The sequence below is a fragment of the Melanotaenia boesemani genome, chromosome 20 (assembly GCF_017639745.1).
Source record: "Melanotaenia boesemani isolate fMelBoe1 chromosome 20, fMelBoe1.pri, whole genome shotgun sequence".
In the NCBI taxonomy this organism is placed as follows: Eukaryota; Metazoa; Chordata; class Actinopteri; order Atheriniformes; family Melanotaeniidae; genus Melanotaenia; species Melanotaenia boesemani.
The window spans coordinates 21,972,839-21,988,925 of NC_055701.1; the positions used below are offsets into that span (position 1 = coordinate 21,972,839).

Below are 16,087 nucleotides of genomic sequence, written 5' to 3' on the forward strand. Positions count from 1 at the left end.
TGTCAGCAGAACTGAGGGAAGTTGTGGAAAAAGAGCAGTGGCATCTCTGTGCTGGGGTTACAAATGCAAACTTAGGAAGATATCCAAGCACATCAAATAATAATGCCAGATGCTTCTTAGCCCTTCATCCTAATTCCATCTTTTTCATAACATAACAAACCTGAACTAAAGACTATTTCTTTGCCAAATACTTTTCATGTAAGAGTATTGAATAATTGAAGTTTTTTCCTAACCAGAAGCTGGAACTCTAACAACAAAAGAAAAAAACAACTGAGGGGGACACCCAAAACAGGAAAATGAGGAGAGGTCTTTTCAGGAAAAACCTGGGATATAATCACATGTCTGGAAAAAGTTGGGAGTTTGTTTTCAAGACATACTAGAAACAGCTGGTGAGTCACGTCATTTTAACCTTACTGGGTCTAACACAATTTACAAAGTTGAATCGATTCAAGGCAAAAACAAAAAACAACAAGCGAGTATTAAAACTTTTCTGTTGAAGTTATTCTCAATCTTTACAGCCTGAACTTTTTTTTATTCATATTTTTAAATGTAAATCAAAAATGTCTTCCTAACTAAATTCCTTTAACTTCAGGCCTTGAAGACCACTACTCTGCAGTTTTAAGATATTACCCTGATCCAACACACATAATTTCCATTAAATACATCTAACAGCTTGTCAAGCTGCACAAAGGATTATGGGTAGGAGCAAAAAACAGACAATAACAGTTTAAATTACAAAAACATACATCATTATTGCATCATCTTAGCTTATATATATTTCCCTATTTGTGTTGTGATTCCCAATGTGTCACATGACCGACGATGTTCCACAGAAAACAATATCCATCTCATGTCTTATGACACTACTAGATTTGGAGATGTGGATAAGCATCCCTATTACACTTTTTCTATTGAGGCATGACATACTTAGGGTTTACCATTCAGAAGGCTCCTATTATTCATTATATGGCACCAAGACAGCCAGAAATGTAGCATGTCAAAATACACAACTCTTACATTTCTGCAGCAGTGTGCTTGCATTACCAGACACACCACACACATATTTTTCATGTCTAACGCCTGCATGAAGAGGAAAATACCTTAAGTTGCTGTTAGTTCAGGCATGAAAAAAATAACAGTAAAAATGTAACTAGTGCAATGGAGACCTGAGAAAAGGCATTTGAGTGTGTGTGTGTGTGTGTGTGTAAGTGCAATATATATTTGAGTATGCCATTTGCTGCCCCTTGTCACACCCCATGTCTTTTCTGTCAACACGCCACACTGAAACTGTTCATATTGCACCACCAACCACTACGCCAGCAGCAGGCCAGTCCTTGTAAACACTGGTTTGTTATTGTGTGTGGACAGCAGGTGTTTGATTGTATCCTTATCTCTACACACATACACACTCATGCAAAAATACACTGCCCTTTGTTTGGAGGAGCTATTTGCAGCTTCAACAGTCAGATGTTTTGAAAGAGGAATGACTGATAATCATCGTGGACAAATACAAATGTTGCTTAATGCTCTCCATGCACCACTCCACCTGTGCTGAGCATGTTTGCATGTATATATTTAGGTGGTTTATGAGTTGTCTTAATGATAGTGCTTGGATTACGTGTGCAGTATCTATATAAGAGTAAATACTGACTAGTGGGAATCTGGCAAAGTGTACAAGACTGTATTCAGCTTATAACTTGTTCTTTTGTGAGTTGGCATCAGGATGTGGTGGAAAACGTTTTTCTTTATCGTCCATCTAAACATCCCTGTACATGCACTCAAATGTACAACAAAATCAAACTTTACACTGTCATGAAAAAGTTTATTATTTCAGTGTAAAATGATGGTGAACTGGTTGAGTGATGTAAATAAATATCACACAAAGGTATGCCATCATTTCCAAACCTTTTATTTACTTGGAAGCTGTATATTAATCCATTTTCTGTACCTGCTTATTCGTGTAATAGATGAGAGGCAGGATACACCCTGGAAAGGACAACACTGACAGAAAAGCAACCACTCACACTCACTCCTTGAGACAATTTAAAGATGCCCTTTTTTTAAGTTGACTTTTCTTGTGTTTTACTTCCTGTGTTTGTCCAGCTACTTCCTTTGTGTTTGTCCTAATTGTCCCCACCTCCTTGTTCAGCCCTTGTGTTCACTAAATCCTGTCTTTATCTATGCCCTTTGCCAAGTTTTCAGTTTAACAAGCTTATTTTCAAAGACAGTTTTCCCTGAGATCATACCTTTTATTGGACTTCAGTTGGTTTTTACCTGCTTCACCTCTGCAGCTGCTTTAGGTTTGAATATTTCCTACCTAACTTTATTTCATCTTTGTGATTTCTTTCTTGCTGATACCACCTGCCTGTTTCTGGAGTCTACACTTTTATCTCCTGAGAAGAGGCATGTTTACAACTATGTTGCATCACCCTCCTCTTTTCATAAACCTCCTCCTTTGTTTCTAAACACTTTGTAAGCATCGGGAAACTTTGAAAGATTTTTTATCCCTAATTTTGCAAGTATTATGAGTTTTATATATGCTTCAGACAGGAAATGTTTCAGTTTCTGTTTTTCTGCTGTTGTCAGATAAATTAAGTTTATGGCTTTAATGATCATCATCGCATGCTATTTTTTATTGTCACAGTTTTACACAATGTCTCAACTTATTTAAAAGCAGAGTTTAATAATAATTATGTTTAAATGTTTTCCAGGCATTAGAAATATTTTTATTGCCATTATTATATTCACTTCTATAACAAACTTTTGTAAAGTATCATTCTGAGCTTAAGTTGGGTCTGCCCTCTGTTGTCCAAATCATAAGGTCCTTTTTTAACCCACTGACGCCTTAATTGATTTTATTTCTTTCTGTCAAACTAATTTATTTGATTTTTCTTTGCTTTCACTCACTCTTATTTATGTATTTATTTTGTATTATTTATTTATCTGTTTTTATAAATTGTTATTATTTTATGTAATATTTAATTGTTCTTTTTATTTGTATTTTTTCCTTTTTTAACTATTAATTTTGTTTTTATATATTTGTAAATTAATTCAGGTGTTAAGGGTTAAAGCTGTTTAAAATATATTGATATTTGCAGTGGATCACATCTGGAAGTATAGGAGAAGATAACAACATAGAGTTCTCATTGGACTTGCTGGTTTCAGCCTGACCGAGCTTTTTAGCACCTTATGGCTGGTTGCTTTCGTTTTATGGCTCACAACTTTATTGTTGTGTATCTCTGTTGAGCACCAAACAGTAGACTTACAAAGCGAACAGGTGGAGAGCATAGCGGACTATTATCAGCCAGAAAAACCTGAATTTCCTCTCAGAAGCTGGTAACAGACATAATTTCTCTTGTGGTGCTGCTTTATGCTTTATACAGTAGATGTGCTGGACAATGATTTCGTGGCAAATCTGGGGCCAGAGAGCATTCTTGAAATTTTTTGCATAGAAATATTGATGGATGGAGTCCCGGCAGCTCATTTTCAGCCCACAACCCCTTTCCTTATTAAATATGTAAGCTGCTTTGTGTTCTTCAGTGTGTGAATGGCCATAGATTAATCGTGAAACTGCAGCTGTAGTTTCTCTATGTCAGGCAGGACCACCATTCCCCCCAACATCCAGGCAGTGTGTGTTTAAAAAAAGTCTCACTTTTCTATTAGACTCCAGTGCTGCTGCTTCTCAGTCTTGATGAGAACGGAAGTGCTGCTCAAGGCAGCAGAAACGGCACTGCCGACGTCTCGCCTGGTGAGAGGGAAAGCCCTGCTGGTGAGATGGAAAGAGAGAGAGAAAGAAAAATGGATTGTTCTGCTGTGTGTAGTGTGCTAACAGGCTCTTAAAGTGTACAGTTCCCCCTTTGGCGACTTGCATCCAGAACCACAAACACACCGGTAAGAGAATGGGATTTAGTGGGAAAATAAGGAATAAAATATATACTCTAATCTGTCAAGAGCTTCTCAAATTCATTGTTTTCTATATATGGGATCTGTGGAGCATGTATTTCTGTTGGTGTACAAGAGTGTTTGTGGTGTGAAGTGTGTGTCAGTACTTTGACAAGAGGCGCAGTGTATGTCATGGTCTTGGAAGTTAGGCTGCTTTTTGACTCGATGCATGATACATGAGCAGCTATCTATAATGAATACTGCCAGTCCACTCATCTTATTAGCTGGATCCCTGCTTTCCAAATGCTCTTCTCCAAATAAAATGCATAAAAATGGTATTTTTGCCCAGAAAAAGAGGAAAAGCATCTTCCCATGAGACGTCAGGCACATAATAAAGTATGTCATCGCTATTTCAGGGCTTGTTGCGCCGCTGTCGACTATTGTTGGCTTGTCTTCCGCTCACGGGGCATGCTTTCTGAGGCCTAAGAGAGCAGTTCCAGCGAATGTCACGGCTCGTCTTGTTTGCTGTGGGTTTGATTTCATTCTCCAGCATCAGACGGAGTGTGATGTAAGGTTTGCATGAGTCCGATTGAATTCTACAAAGCTATTCCACTAGGAGCCCCTGCTGTGATGTGGTGAGGCATGGAGACATCTGGGTACATACTGACCACTTAACTGCCTGTGCTCGTCAATAACTCTTTATAAAGATCAATTAGGGTGATCAGTGGTGAGAACGCCGCTGGGGCTGAGGTGCCATATTGAGCTGTTTCTGTGTGATGATGTTACACAGAGCACTTTTCTAAAGAAAGAGTCTCACCCCTTCAGACATTTGACTTCATTAAAAGGGTGTTTTCTTTAAACTACAGCAACAAACTGCTTCTGTCTTATCTGCTTCATCCATGTCTGAGGATTTGAGGGGAGAGTCCATGTAGCGTCCAGCCTACCAAGCTTTGACTGAAAAATACTGCCATAAAAATCTATTAAGAGACACTTTTTTTTCCATTTGTTCATTCATCAATCACCTTTCTGCCGTTGTGAGATGTCTGCTTACACATTTTACATGCTGCTGTTTTCAGTTCATCGTGTTCTCATCCCCCTGCTAAAAAGTCCTTTTTTTTCCCCCCTCAGTTTCAGTTGTGTTTGATGACATGATGAAGGTGTTAGCCAAAGATTTTACTGGAACATGTATGTGTCACACACAGGCCGGTCCACTGCAAGCTGACCTTTCACCTCCTAACCTTTCTTTCATGCTGATTATTAATCCTACTTACAGTGCACTTCCTGTGTCCCTCCATCGCAAATTAACCTTTCTCTTCTTCTCTCTCCCACTTTCTCTGTCCCTTTCCTTTCACCCCCTCCCCCTCTTATTCCCCCCTTTTGCAGCAAATTTATTCATGTGAAAATTATTGACGATGAGGAGTATGAGAAAAACAAGAACTTCTTCCTGGAGCTGGCTGAGCCTCGCATGGTAGACATGAGTCTGCAGAAAGGTGCGGTACTGAACCCTTTTCTTCCAGCTTTCTTTCTGTCCGACTCTTATTCTCACACTTTGTCAATATCTTGTATCCTGCTGTTTGTAGCTTTCATTTTCCCCCTCTGGGCACTTTGTCTCGATTCTTCCATCTTTAACTAAACTTTCATCCTTCTGCATCTACGCCACCCTCAATGTTGTCCAAAAATGCACTAGACAACATACAGTATTTGCAAGGTTATTTGAAGCTGATACTTTGCATTAAAGTTTGACTTTATAAACCTGATTTTCCTTGTGTGCTGCTGCCAATATTAAGGTTATGCTTCTGTACTTCTGGCATGCGTCATTACATGCACAGTAAAGGGAGTCATAATCAAGATAATTTTTATCATGTTTGTTTTCTTTATTTGCAGAACCAATTTCTGATGTCTGGTATAAAAAATTGATGCTTTTTAAGATTTAAGAAGCCACTATTGCTTAATTAGTACATCCCTAAATTTTTAGGCATTTTACAGTTTTACCAAAAGGCTGCAGGATATGAAGAAAACATGTGACATTTTTGTCTAATACTGTGATAAATATAATTTGTGATAAATAAACAAATAGTGAAGAATATATGGTGCTAATCTCAGGTGTATTCGTGGAGGCTACATAATATTTAGTTTAGAATAAGCAAAAAGCAGAATTTCTTATAAGTGGATAACTCTGCACCTCTGCTTATCCCATTTGAAGTAAAAAATTCCTGATGGATGTGGTTTTTTAGTGATGATGTTGTGATAAGGATGCATTTTTGATACACTGTGCAGCCTATGAGAGGACTGTCAAATAGGTAAACAGTCTATAAAAATCTTTGAAACATTACTTGAGAATGTATGTAGAATATAATTTGCTATACAAGCTCCCTTAATAAAATGATCAATTGCAACACTTTTAATTTGTAATTACAGAACAAACATGACAACATAGTAAGATGGTATAGCACATATACCATCTTACTATGTAATGTCTCATTAGACATACAAAACAAATTAAACATAAATCTAAGGTGAAAGTTGTCTTGTCTGTACTTTTGTTGCGGTGGACTGTAGAATTCACTGCATCAAACTTAAATTAGGATTGTCACAGGCTGAAAAGTTGTAAAGACTAATGAAGACAATGGCAACTGGAGCTGAGGAAGATACAAATCAGTGTCCAGGTTCAGTCTAAACGGTCAAAATCTGTGAGGGAAATAATGTGAACCCCTTTGTGTTGTGTTGTTGTTAAAGCTCAAGAGGCTTAAATTCATTATCCAGTTATTTAGACACCTTATTCATTATGATAATTCATAAATATGTATTTATGTAGTTAATTATTGCTGAATAAACAGAAGCGGCTCAGCAGTGCATCATGTGCTTTTACCCAATGAGCAAGCGTCTTAGATTCAGCTGCAAAAAGTTATCACTACAGCATAAGCTGCATCTAGAACTTTAACAAGTTTTTTACTCAGCATTTCACAGTAAAGGTTGCAAGAGCTGCATAAAGTTTCAGTTCTTTAATGTAAAGACAATAAGAACTTCAGTGTAAGAAGAGACGTAATGCAGACGTAATGTTTGCTGCCTGCGAGTGTCCACCATTGCTGTAAATTACTTTGCTTTTCACTCATTTTAACTCATCTATTTTCTGTCAGTTAATTTGCATTTTGTTGCTTCTTCTTCTTTGGTTACCACGAGGGCAGAATACACAGTGAATCACATCCCATTTGGTTTTACAAAGTGGTACGTTGTATATCTGAGCTGCATAGTCATAGACATGTTTTGTATAGGTATTAGGTATATTTTTTATTGCTTTCTACATATTCTGTTGGTATCTGTATCAATAAGAGTAACTACTTTTTTTTTGCTATTCTCAAACTAACGAATAATTTATTTGCATTTCTTGTTTAGGTGAACTGAACAGCTGATGATGAGTATTTGTTATTAACTGTAAAGCAACAAAACAAACCTGAAGGTGATCATGCTGTTTTCCCCACTTTGTATTTAGGAAAATAGCATAATGTTGATTTCTAACATCCAATTTCCGAGGTACATCTAATGCACCATGAGAGCCTCCCAGGCAGATCTCAACATTGTGAATAGGAGGAGGAGCCAAAGTTTTTGGAACTCTATAAGGTTTTGTTTTGCATCTGTAAGTTAAAAAAAAAACTTTCAATTAAAATATATGTTTAAATTATATTGTTACATAGTTTAATAAGAAAAGTTGGGTTATTTATGCATTTAGTTATTTCAATTTAAATATTCATTTATGTAATTTATTTATTAAAGTTTTCCTCAGAGAATAAATAAAATATGTTTCACTTCCTTTCATTACCTTCTGATTTCTGACCTATGTTTGTTATAATAGCTGATTAAAAGTTAACTTTTCTAACATTAGAGAGCGAAAAACACCACTGTGCAACTAATTAGAGTACAGACAAGGAGAGAATCTTTTTTTTTTTTAAATACAAGAGGTAATGAATGTTTGATCAAGGTAATAAATGTTTTATCTATATATGATGAGGAGGTAATGAAAAAGCTTTTCTGTATTATTTCACATGTAGGATTATATTTTATAAATGTGCCTGCACTAATTAAACCACTTTGATTCCATATTAGGAAAAACACAGACCAGTACTTTAGGATTACTTATACAGTATTGTTACTGTAGTAGGAGCTACTTTATCACAATGACATGAAGGATAATTTCCTTTATATTCCAATGATTGTATTGTTGTTTATAACCACAGATCTGGGGCTGATTGGGTTTGTTTTCTTCTTATTAAAGCCAAAGCACAGAAGCAGAATGGATGAATATTCTATGAGAGTCTTTGTTTCATTAGACTTTTCTTTATGTGTAACATCCTTGCTCCATTTTCCACACAGCCTTTGCAACAACAAAACTCAACAACAAACTTAACTCTTGTTTATTTATCTATCGTTTCTCCGTACAGACAATAAAACCAGCAGCGAAAAAAGAATTGTTTGATCTCATTTTAAGGCTCTGATCTGTCTGTGATTTCTTACTAACAGTTGCGTCAGTTGTTGCAACTTTTCTAGCTTTCTTCATGTGCTGGGAGGCTGAGAAAAGATTCTGGTGGATGTGAGTGAGTCCCAAGCTGGCAGTCTGACTTTGGACAGTGTGTGAGTAATGAAAGCAATCAAGCCAACAGTCACCGCGACCTGTCAGTCTGGAGTTGTTTACTGCCAGCTCCAGCAATGCCCTTCTCTAACTTCTATTGAAGTGGTCAATACCATTAGCACCTCCAGTGCGGTGGCCATTGGAGCCACTGCACTTCTACTGCTGCACCACAACACAGCAGAGTCAGAGGGAGTCGCTTCACAGTTCCACGTGGACAGTTCAGGATTTTGTGTGGGTGACTGTTGTGCTGAGGGGGGGGATTTGTGTGACTTGTGTAGTGGCAGTTTCCCTCTCGTCAACCAGCCAAGAACCACTATACACTGGTTTTAATGAGAGAAAAATACTTTGAGTTGCACCTGACTCTTCATTAGTTGTGTTTGATTACTCAGGCCAGCACACTCGGTTTAGGTATGAAAAGGAGTTGTCTGTGTGCTTTGTTTGTGTTTTCTCAGATTGCTCAGAAGGATTATTCTGGTTTTCCCAACAAACAGTGGTGCAGTTTATTATACACAGAGAACTTACTCAATGCCAAAAATTATAAAATGCAAAGCAAGCACAGCATTATTTGTCATTTTAAGACAGAATTTAATTAGATTTTTTTCATCTTTCTGGTTGTTGTTGTAACTTATGACCAGGCAGGTCTAAGAGGCACGCTGTAATCGCTTCTTCAGTGAAACTCAATCATGGACATCAGGTCTGGGAAACTGCCCATTTCTTTCTCTGCAGGACACATGCACCAGCAACTAGCTCAACAAGGGGAAGGGGGGGGTCGGTTTAGACTGAAAAGCAGGTCTGACTAGTTGCTTTTATTTCAGCACAGTTGATTATTGTTAATTGTGTCAGGAGCATGAGGGCAAGTCGGAGGAACCACTTTTTTATTATTATTATTAAAAATTCTGTGCCATGCTCACATGATTTTTTAATACTCTTTTTTCAGGATAACTGGATAATTTATCTTGTTATCTCAAGACAACAGATTATTCAAATACATGGTCTAGAGGGGGCTGGAGCTGTTCCTGGTCCATCACAGAACCAACACAGTGAGACAAATATTGAATCAGACTCACACTCTCTCTTAGTGAGAATTTAGACATAAATCAGCCAATCCTGCATGTCTATGGAAAGAATCAATCATTTAGCAAACCTCTGTGGGAGATAAACATGGTTTACACCTATCTGATTAAAGATCACATTAAAACCACTGACAGGTAGGAGGAAAAACATTGTTCATCTTGTTAAAATGCAATGGTCTGCTGGCAAAACCTTCATCCTAGCATTCATATGGATGTTTCTTTGATACTTGCCACCTACCTAAACAATTTTGCAGACCAAGATACATCTTCTACATATGACAGTGACCCCTAAAGTAACAACCTACCCATGCAGGACAGCTGTGGGCTCTGCAAAAAGTGATAAAACTGCTCAGAAAGGGCTAAAAGAAACCACAATAATTAGTCTGAGGTGTTCACTGGGCCTTCAAACTCTGATGGATACTAATTTGATAGACTATAATGGCATCCACCTGAGTGTTATGTTTACATTGCTGTCTAATACCTATGACCCTTACACAGGTATTTGACATGGGACTTGATGCGGATTAGAATTTAAAAAGAAGACTCCTTTTTATTTCCTTTAATTTGCCGTGCAAAGAAATAAAAATAATTGCTTTGAATCCAGCAGCCTTTAACTGACCAAATACAGAAAGTAAACCTTGCCTCTGTAGTGCCAACAAAGCATGCCCGTGTCCTTGCTTTGTGTCAGAGTGAGCCTGCAGCGTGACACAGAAAGTACAACAGGACCTCATAAATACTAATCAGTTTTAAAACAAGACAGCAGACCAATCAGTCTGTACATGTAAAGTGTGACACATTGAGCGATCATCTCTGCACAAGAGTACATGTCATTGTGTAAGCAATTATCCAGCGTAAGTGTCCTTCAGTCAGTCACTGTATCCAACTCTGCCCTCTGATATTTCATAGTTTAACCAATAAGATCATTTTGTATTGAATTACACTGTTTATTTACCCTTACACCAGGACAGCAGTTTAATTGTAGCTGTGGTGATATAATAATATTTTCCTTTATTTCTTAATTGTTTAGTCTGTTTGTTTCTGACCAGTCATGTTACTGTGATGTTCTCATGAGAGATTTGTTCTTGGATGCTCCGCGCTAACTTTCTGGCTACAGGACTGTTCTGTTAAAAAGCAGATCAACACTGAAATCTTCTCTCCAAGTACAAGGCGCTTTTGCTCTTATTCATACTGGCATCAGCAAAAATTTGATCTACCATATGGCTTTGCTGGTAGCACTTTATTGATGTAATTGGTCCAAATTTGTACATGACAGACAGATGGTTCATACAGTCATTTGGGAAGTAGTTTTGGAAAATGCTTGGTTTGTATTTTCCAGATAATTTTGTTTAACAAACTGGCTATATTACAAATTTAACTCTTTATCAGGCACTCACAGAAATTTCTAAATTTCAGCCATAGTGAGGAGAGTTATTGTGATATTGAAGGATAATACAAGATTTTAAAACTTGGTTAGTTTTTTCTAAAATAATAAAAGTCTTATAGTAGTAAGTGCTTGGTAATAAAAGTTTCTTCATATTTTTATGCTGAAAGCCAAACTCAACAAAGTATCTGTATCTGTATCTGATGTAGCCTGATGATCTTTGATGATTGTGGAAATAACTCCAGATGGTTCTATGATTTCATGTAGCATGAGGAGGCATTTTGTATGTCCTATTAAGCGATCAAACTTTGGTTCTTTGTCGAATAAAGGGTTAAAGAAATCAAAGCTGGAGACTGCTCTCCCCTCAGATACTTCCCACTGGAGTGGTTGTGAGAGTAGCTGTATGTAAATTGTAATGATGGCATCCATGAAGATCATGATGTTGTCCTCTTCCTAAGCAGGTAGTTTTGATTTCTATCTTTAATGAAGTGCAGGCTTAAACTTAACCCAACCTGGAAATGATCAAATTTTGTTGGTTAGGTTTACGAAACCAAAGCAACCATCATAATGGAGTCCAAAAGAGAGTAATAGCTGTGTTGTAAAAATAATCTATTATAGCATAATCTTTTTTAACCCTAGCTTAGTAATATTTTGCTGAAACCCAAACAGGAGGCAACAGAATGTTACTCAGAAGTTAAAAAATAATGTATTTTGATCTCAACTAAATTCACTTACTATCTTTCATGTATTCAGTTTTTATAGATTTTAAAACTGAACTCATGTATTAAACAAAGCATTGACTTTAGAGTTTTTCTTTTTTTCTTTTTGATTATCCTGAGGCAGAAAATTGTCACAGAAATGTCTGAAGTACTTGTACTTGACCAAAGCGACAAGAACGCAAAGATTAAGGAAAAAGATGAAGGAAAGGACAGAAGAGGCTGGTGTAAAGTTTTAGAAAAAAATAAGCCTAGTAGATGGGAGGAAGGGGTGGAAAGTGCTGGGCAGACCTTCAAATGACACTGCAAAAAGTGTGCTACAAAGCAGTGCTTGGCAGCGTCATCATTCATGTACGGTGGTGTGTTGGGGCGGCTTGTGTGTTGTTTTCTTGTGTGTGTAAGAAACAACCCATAAGTGAGTATCCTGTGCTTTAGAGTGCCTGTCTGTGTTTGTGTGTCTACACACAGTGTTTGTGCATGTGTGTCTGTTGGATTAATATCCATCTCTCCTTGAGGAAATCCATCTTCCACCCTGCCACTTTCCATTCAAATCATGCTTGGCTTTTGGAAACATGCCACTCATCAGCCATCTTGCCCAGAGTGAACATGGGCATGTGGCATGTAGGGGCACTTCACATGCTGCTGTTTGAGCTTGGGTCCGTCTTACAGTCTTACTTCACACTTTCATTCGTTGCAATCAAATTATGTTATTTATGTTAGTTGTACCGTGAAGGGATGCTGCACACAAAGTTCCGAACTCAGGACGGATGAAGCTATAATGGGTTGTTTTAGATGTCACTGGATAGCACACTATAATGGTTTTTACTGGGTCCGTGTGTACCGCGTTCCAGCTTTGCCGCGGTTTCATTCCGACCTTCGCGGCACATCAACTCACGACAGCAGCATGTCAGACACAAAGCACCTGCAAGTGCAGTTCTTGTAGCTGGATCAGCAAGATCACTATATCACAGGAAAACAGGAGAGTCTTGTCTGTTCTTCAGAAAGAATTGGGGTTGGCATACTGTCTATTGCTTTATATACTGATCAACAGCTGCAGGCTAATGTTAGCCTTAAGGACCAGAATGTTAATCATTGCTACCCTCAGATGCTGTAAGTATCCAGCTTTTAATTCCAATCAAAATACAACCTGTTTGATATTATCAGGGCAGCCCAATGAGTTTGGCGTAAGACTGAATCTGTGAACCCCTGCCAGATGGCAGATACTTGCCAGATACTCTGAGCCAAGCATCATTACCAACTGAGGTCTAGAATTGCATTTGAGAGGTGAATTGGCCCAAAATTCCTGCAGTGTGACGTTCGAACTAGTGTGGGGTGATGCTTTGATAGAGTGGGGGGGTAAACAGTTCTCATCTTTGATTTAATACTTTTGATAATATAACCTGTGAGATTATGCAAGGAGAGTTATGTAAAAAAAAAAAAAATAGATAAATAAAAATCTCATGATCCCACTACAGGGATGTAATGAAAGTTTCTAGATTTAGTTTATTTTTACTGTTTGTGTACTCACTGGTTTACTGGTTGCCCTCACTTACTGTTAGCATCACCAGGATTATAAGCTTTGTGTTTCTGCAAAGGGAAGGTTAACAGGTAACCACAACAGTGCAGTTTCAATTTGATTAAAATTTCAACAGGCAACATTAGAAGAAGAAACCTCCACATGGATGTCCAGTGAGGTCCAATTGTGCTTAAATCACCAATCTTGCACTTTGGAAAATGTTCTTCAGAATCAAGAAACTCTTAATGGTTTATTTTATCTAATGTCTCTGAGTGGAGAGAAGTTATTGAAATGAAAGAAAGAAAAGCAATGCTGAGCAAAAGTTTAAATTGGGAGCTCGTTCTTCATGCATTGTTGCTCAAAGGTTTTGTTTACTATTGTGTATGAAATCTAAGTAACCACTTGAGATGCCATGTGAACCTCGACGCAGTTTCCTCTGTCTTGTCACCCAGTGAATTATGCCTCCAATTTCCAGTGTGATAGAAACAAGAACACACCACTCCTGAAGTCAGAGCTCATAACCTTCCGGATGCTAAGATCAAGGGCTACATAAATCTCTGACTCAGTGAATTTTATGAACCCTCACTTAGTGTTCCCTTAAAAGCCAAGTAATGTCACTTTGTTTGTCAGTCTGCATTTGACCGCTTTTGCATCTTCAGAACAGTTAAATATGTATGCTTATATATTTTTAACTTCCCTGAACTTTACTCAGACTTAAAATAGTTTGTTACTGTAACACAAAGCCTTTTAAATATATTTAATATGCAAAAACGTGTCTGAACACAAGCATGCAGTTCAACATATATGTTCAGTTTCGTTTTCTTGTCTGTAAGAGGCAATTTCTTCAACTAACTGCTCATAAACTTCAGATAACTAAATTCACTTTCTCAGAACATTAGCTCCCTTTTCCATTTTAATAAGCATAAAATTACACAGTTCTTTCAGCATTTGCATGAAAATTATTAGGAAATTACATAACGAGTGAATTAAAGCATTTCCATAAATATCTATGAAATTCAGTGCTGAAACTTTTTAAAGATTATATAACTGGATGGGATTGTCTATTTTTGGTTAATTCAGTGTAGCAAAGCTCTGAGAATATGAAACAATCCAGCTCATAAATACTTAAATCATTTGAATCCTGTCTTGTTTGCTCACAAATATTACTGGCGCACAGTGAATAGGATTAATTTAAGGGCAGCGATAGCTTCTTCTGTGTAACTTCTGTAACATCAGCTGTAACCCATTTAAACCTGATGAACCATGCACTCAGGACAGTTTAGGTCACAATAGGTTAATGACATTTTGAAAGCTTTTTACTCACACTGAATCAATTTGCCAACCTAAATTTGCAAAAACAAATAATGCTTGTTAACTATATGAATCTCACTGACCCAAAAAAATCTGTTTAATATGCATCATGCTCATGTTTGTAATTACCTCTAGTGTTTTGTTGACAGTATCCCAGAAAATTACAAAAGGCTGATGTCAAATGATAGCTTGTGACAGACAACTGTTTAACATTTCTATTACCATCATTACCCATCCACTCCATTTCAGGAACTTCATCTGTTTCAGGAGCTGAACTGCTCAATCCTGGGCCTGGAGGAAGTCTAGATGACTGGTATTGAATCAATTAGCTGCCTAATTGGTCTGAGATAGAGACTCAATTTCCTTATCACTTGCTCCAGCAACCATTACACAAGACACTGGGGTTCTGTCAGGGGATGTGCCAAGAGGTCAAAGGGGAAATATTTTTGGAAATCTCATACTTATTGATGGAGATATTGTGTACTAAAAGTGCACAGCATACAGTATACTTACTGTAAATACAAATGTTTTATTGATTTCATGCTAGCTTTACAAAACTGCAATACTTTAAAATGTTGAAATGTAAATGTTATTTGCTTGGCTTTTTTATGTACACTAAAAAAAGTCTGTAAAAATAAGACCAAATGTACTGGAAATAATTTAAAGGAATTTTCCATTGTTACTTGAATTGTTTTTATTTTGTGCATTGCATATTGGGAAGAATAATTCTACTCAAAACTAGACATATCTGGAGTCGTGTTCTGGAGTCATCTGAGATTAGTTTTCTACTTAACTTAATCAGGTTTGATATCATTTTCGTATTCCAATGTCATACACTTTTCTCCAGATCCACAGTACCAAGCGTACAGACCGCAAAGGCTCATGGGAAATACATATTCAGCAGGAATTGAACATTTTGTGACTGTTATTCTCTAAACTTGAGTTATGTGCTTTACTGTCTGTGTAATTTTTACATTTAAACAATGTTGTTGAGATGTTCAGTTTTGTTTGAATGTTAAAGTTGGCACTATGAGTGTAGTGGACAGTACAGGAAGTGACATGAACAACCACCACAAATCAGCATTTACTAGAAATGTAATAACTGATCATAGATAAACTTACGTTATTCACTTTTAAACAACTGACCTAAATCATTTAATTTGGTTTAACTATTCTCTTTAGTTCAGTGCAGCAGGAAGTACAGAATTTTCCATTTTGGGATTAACAGAAGTGTTCATCCAATTAAGTGTAAAACATCCTGGTAATTCTCTGCAAGGACCATTTTTCTACGAACATTTTTCTTAAGAGTGTAGCTTAGTTTGAGAGTACGGGTGTGGTGGTCTCAATACTGCTCAGTACTTTTAAATATTTCTTTGTTTATGTTAAGCTGATTCAAATCAAAATATGATGTTTCTTCTGTACCATTTGTATTGTACTGTTGAATGTCCCACAGCATGTACTTACACATTTTCCTTCCCTGTGTTCTCTGGGAAAAGTATGTGGATTAAATATTTGTTTAATTTGAGCAAACATAAAGGGATTTAGATGCAGCAGTTCTCACAAGGACATATAGAAAAAATAATC

At 37.1% G+C, this 16,087-nt stretch overlaps 1 protein-coding gene across 1 annotated transcript in view; it reads left to right on the forward strand.

Moving 5' to 3' along the window:
• slc8a3 (solute carrier family 8 member 3) overlaps nt 1-16,087 on the forward strand; it is a 112,469-nt gene that overhangs the window by 67,987 nt on the left and 28,395 nt on the right. The window contains exon 3 of the mRNA XM_041972806.1: nt 5,266-5,372. Within this exon, the coding sequence (XP_041828740.1) occupies nt 5,266-5,372 (107 nt within the window). The remainder of the gene's footprint in view (nt 1-5,265; nt 5,373-16,087) is intronic.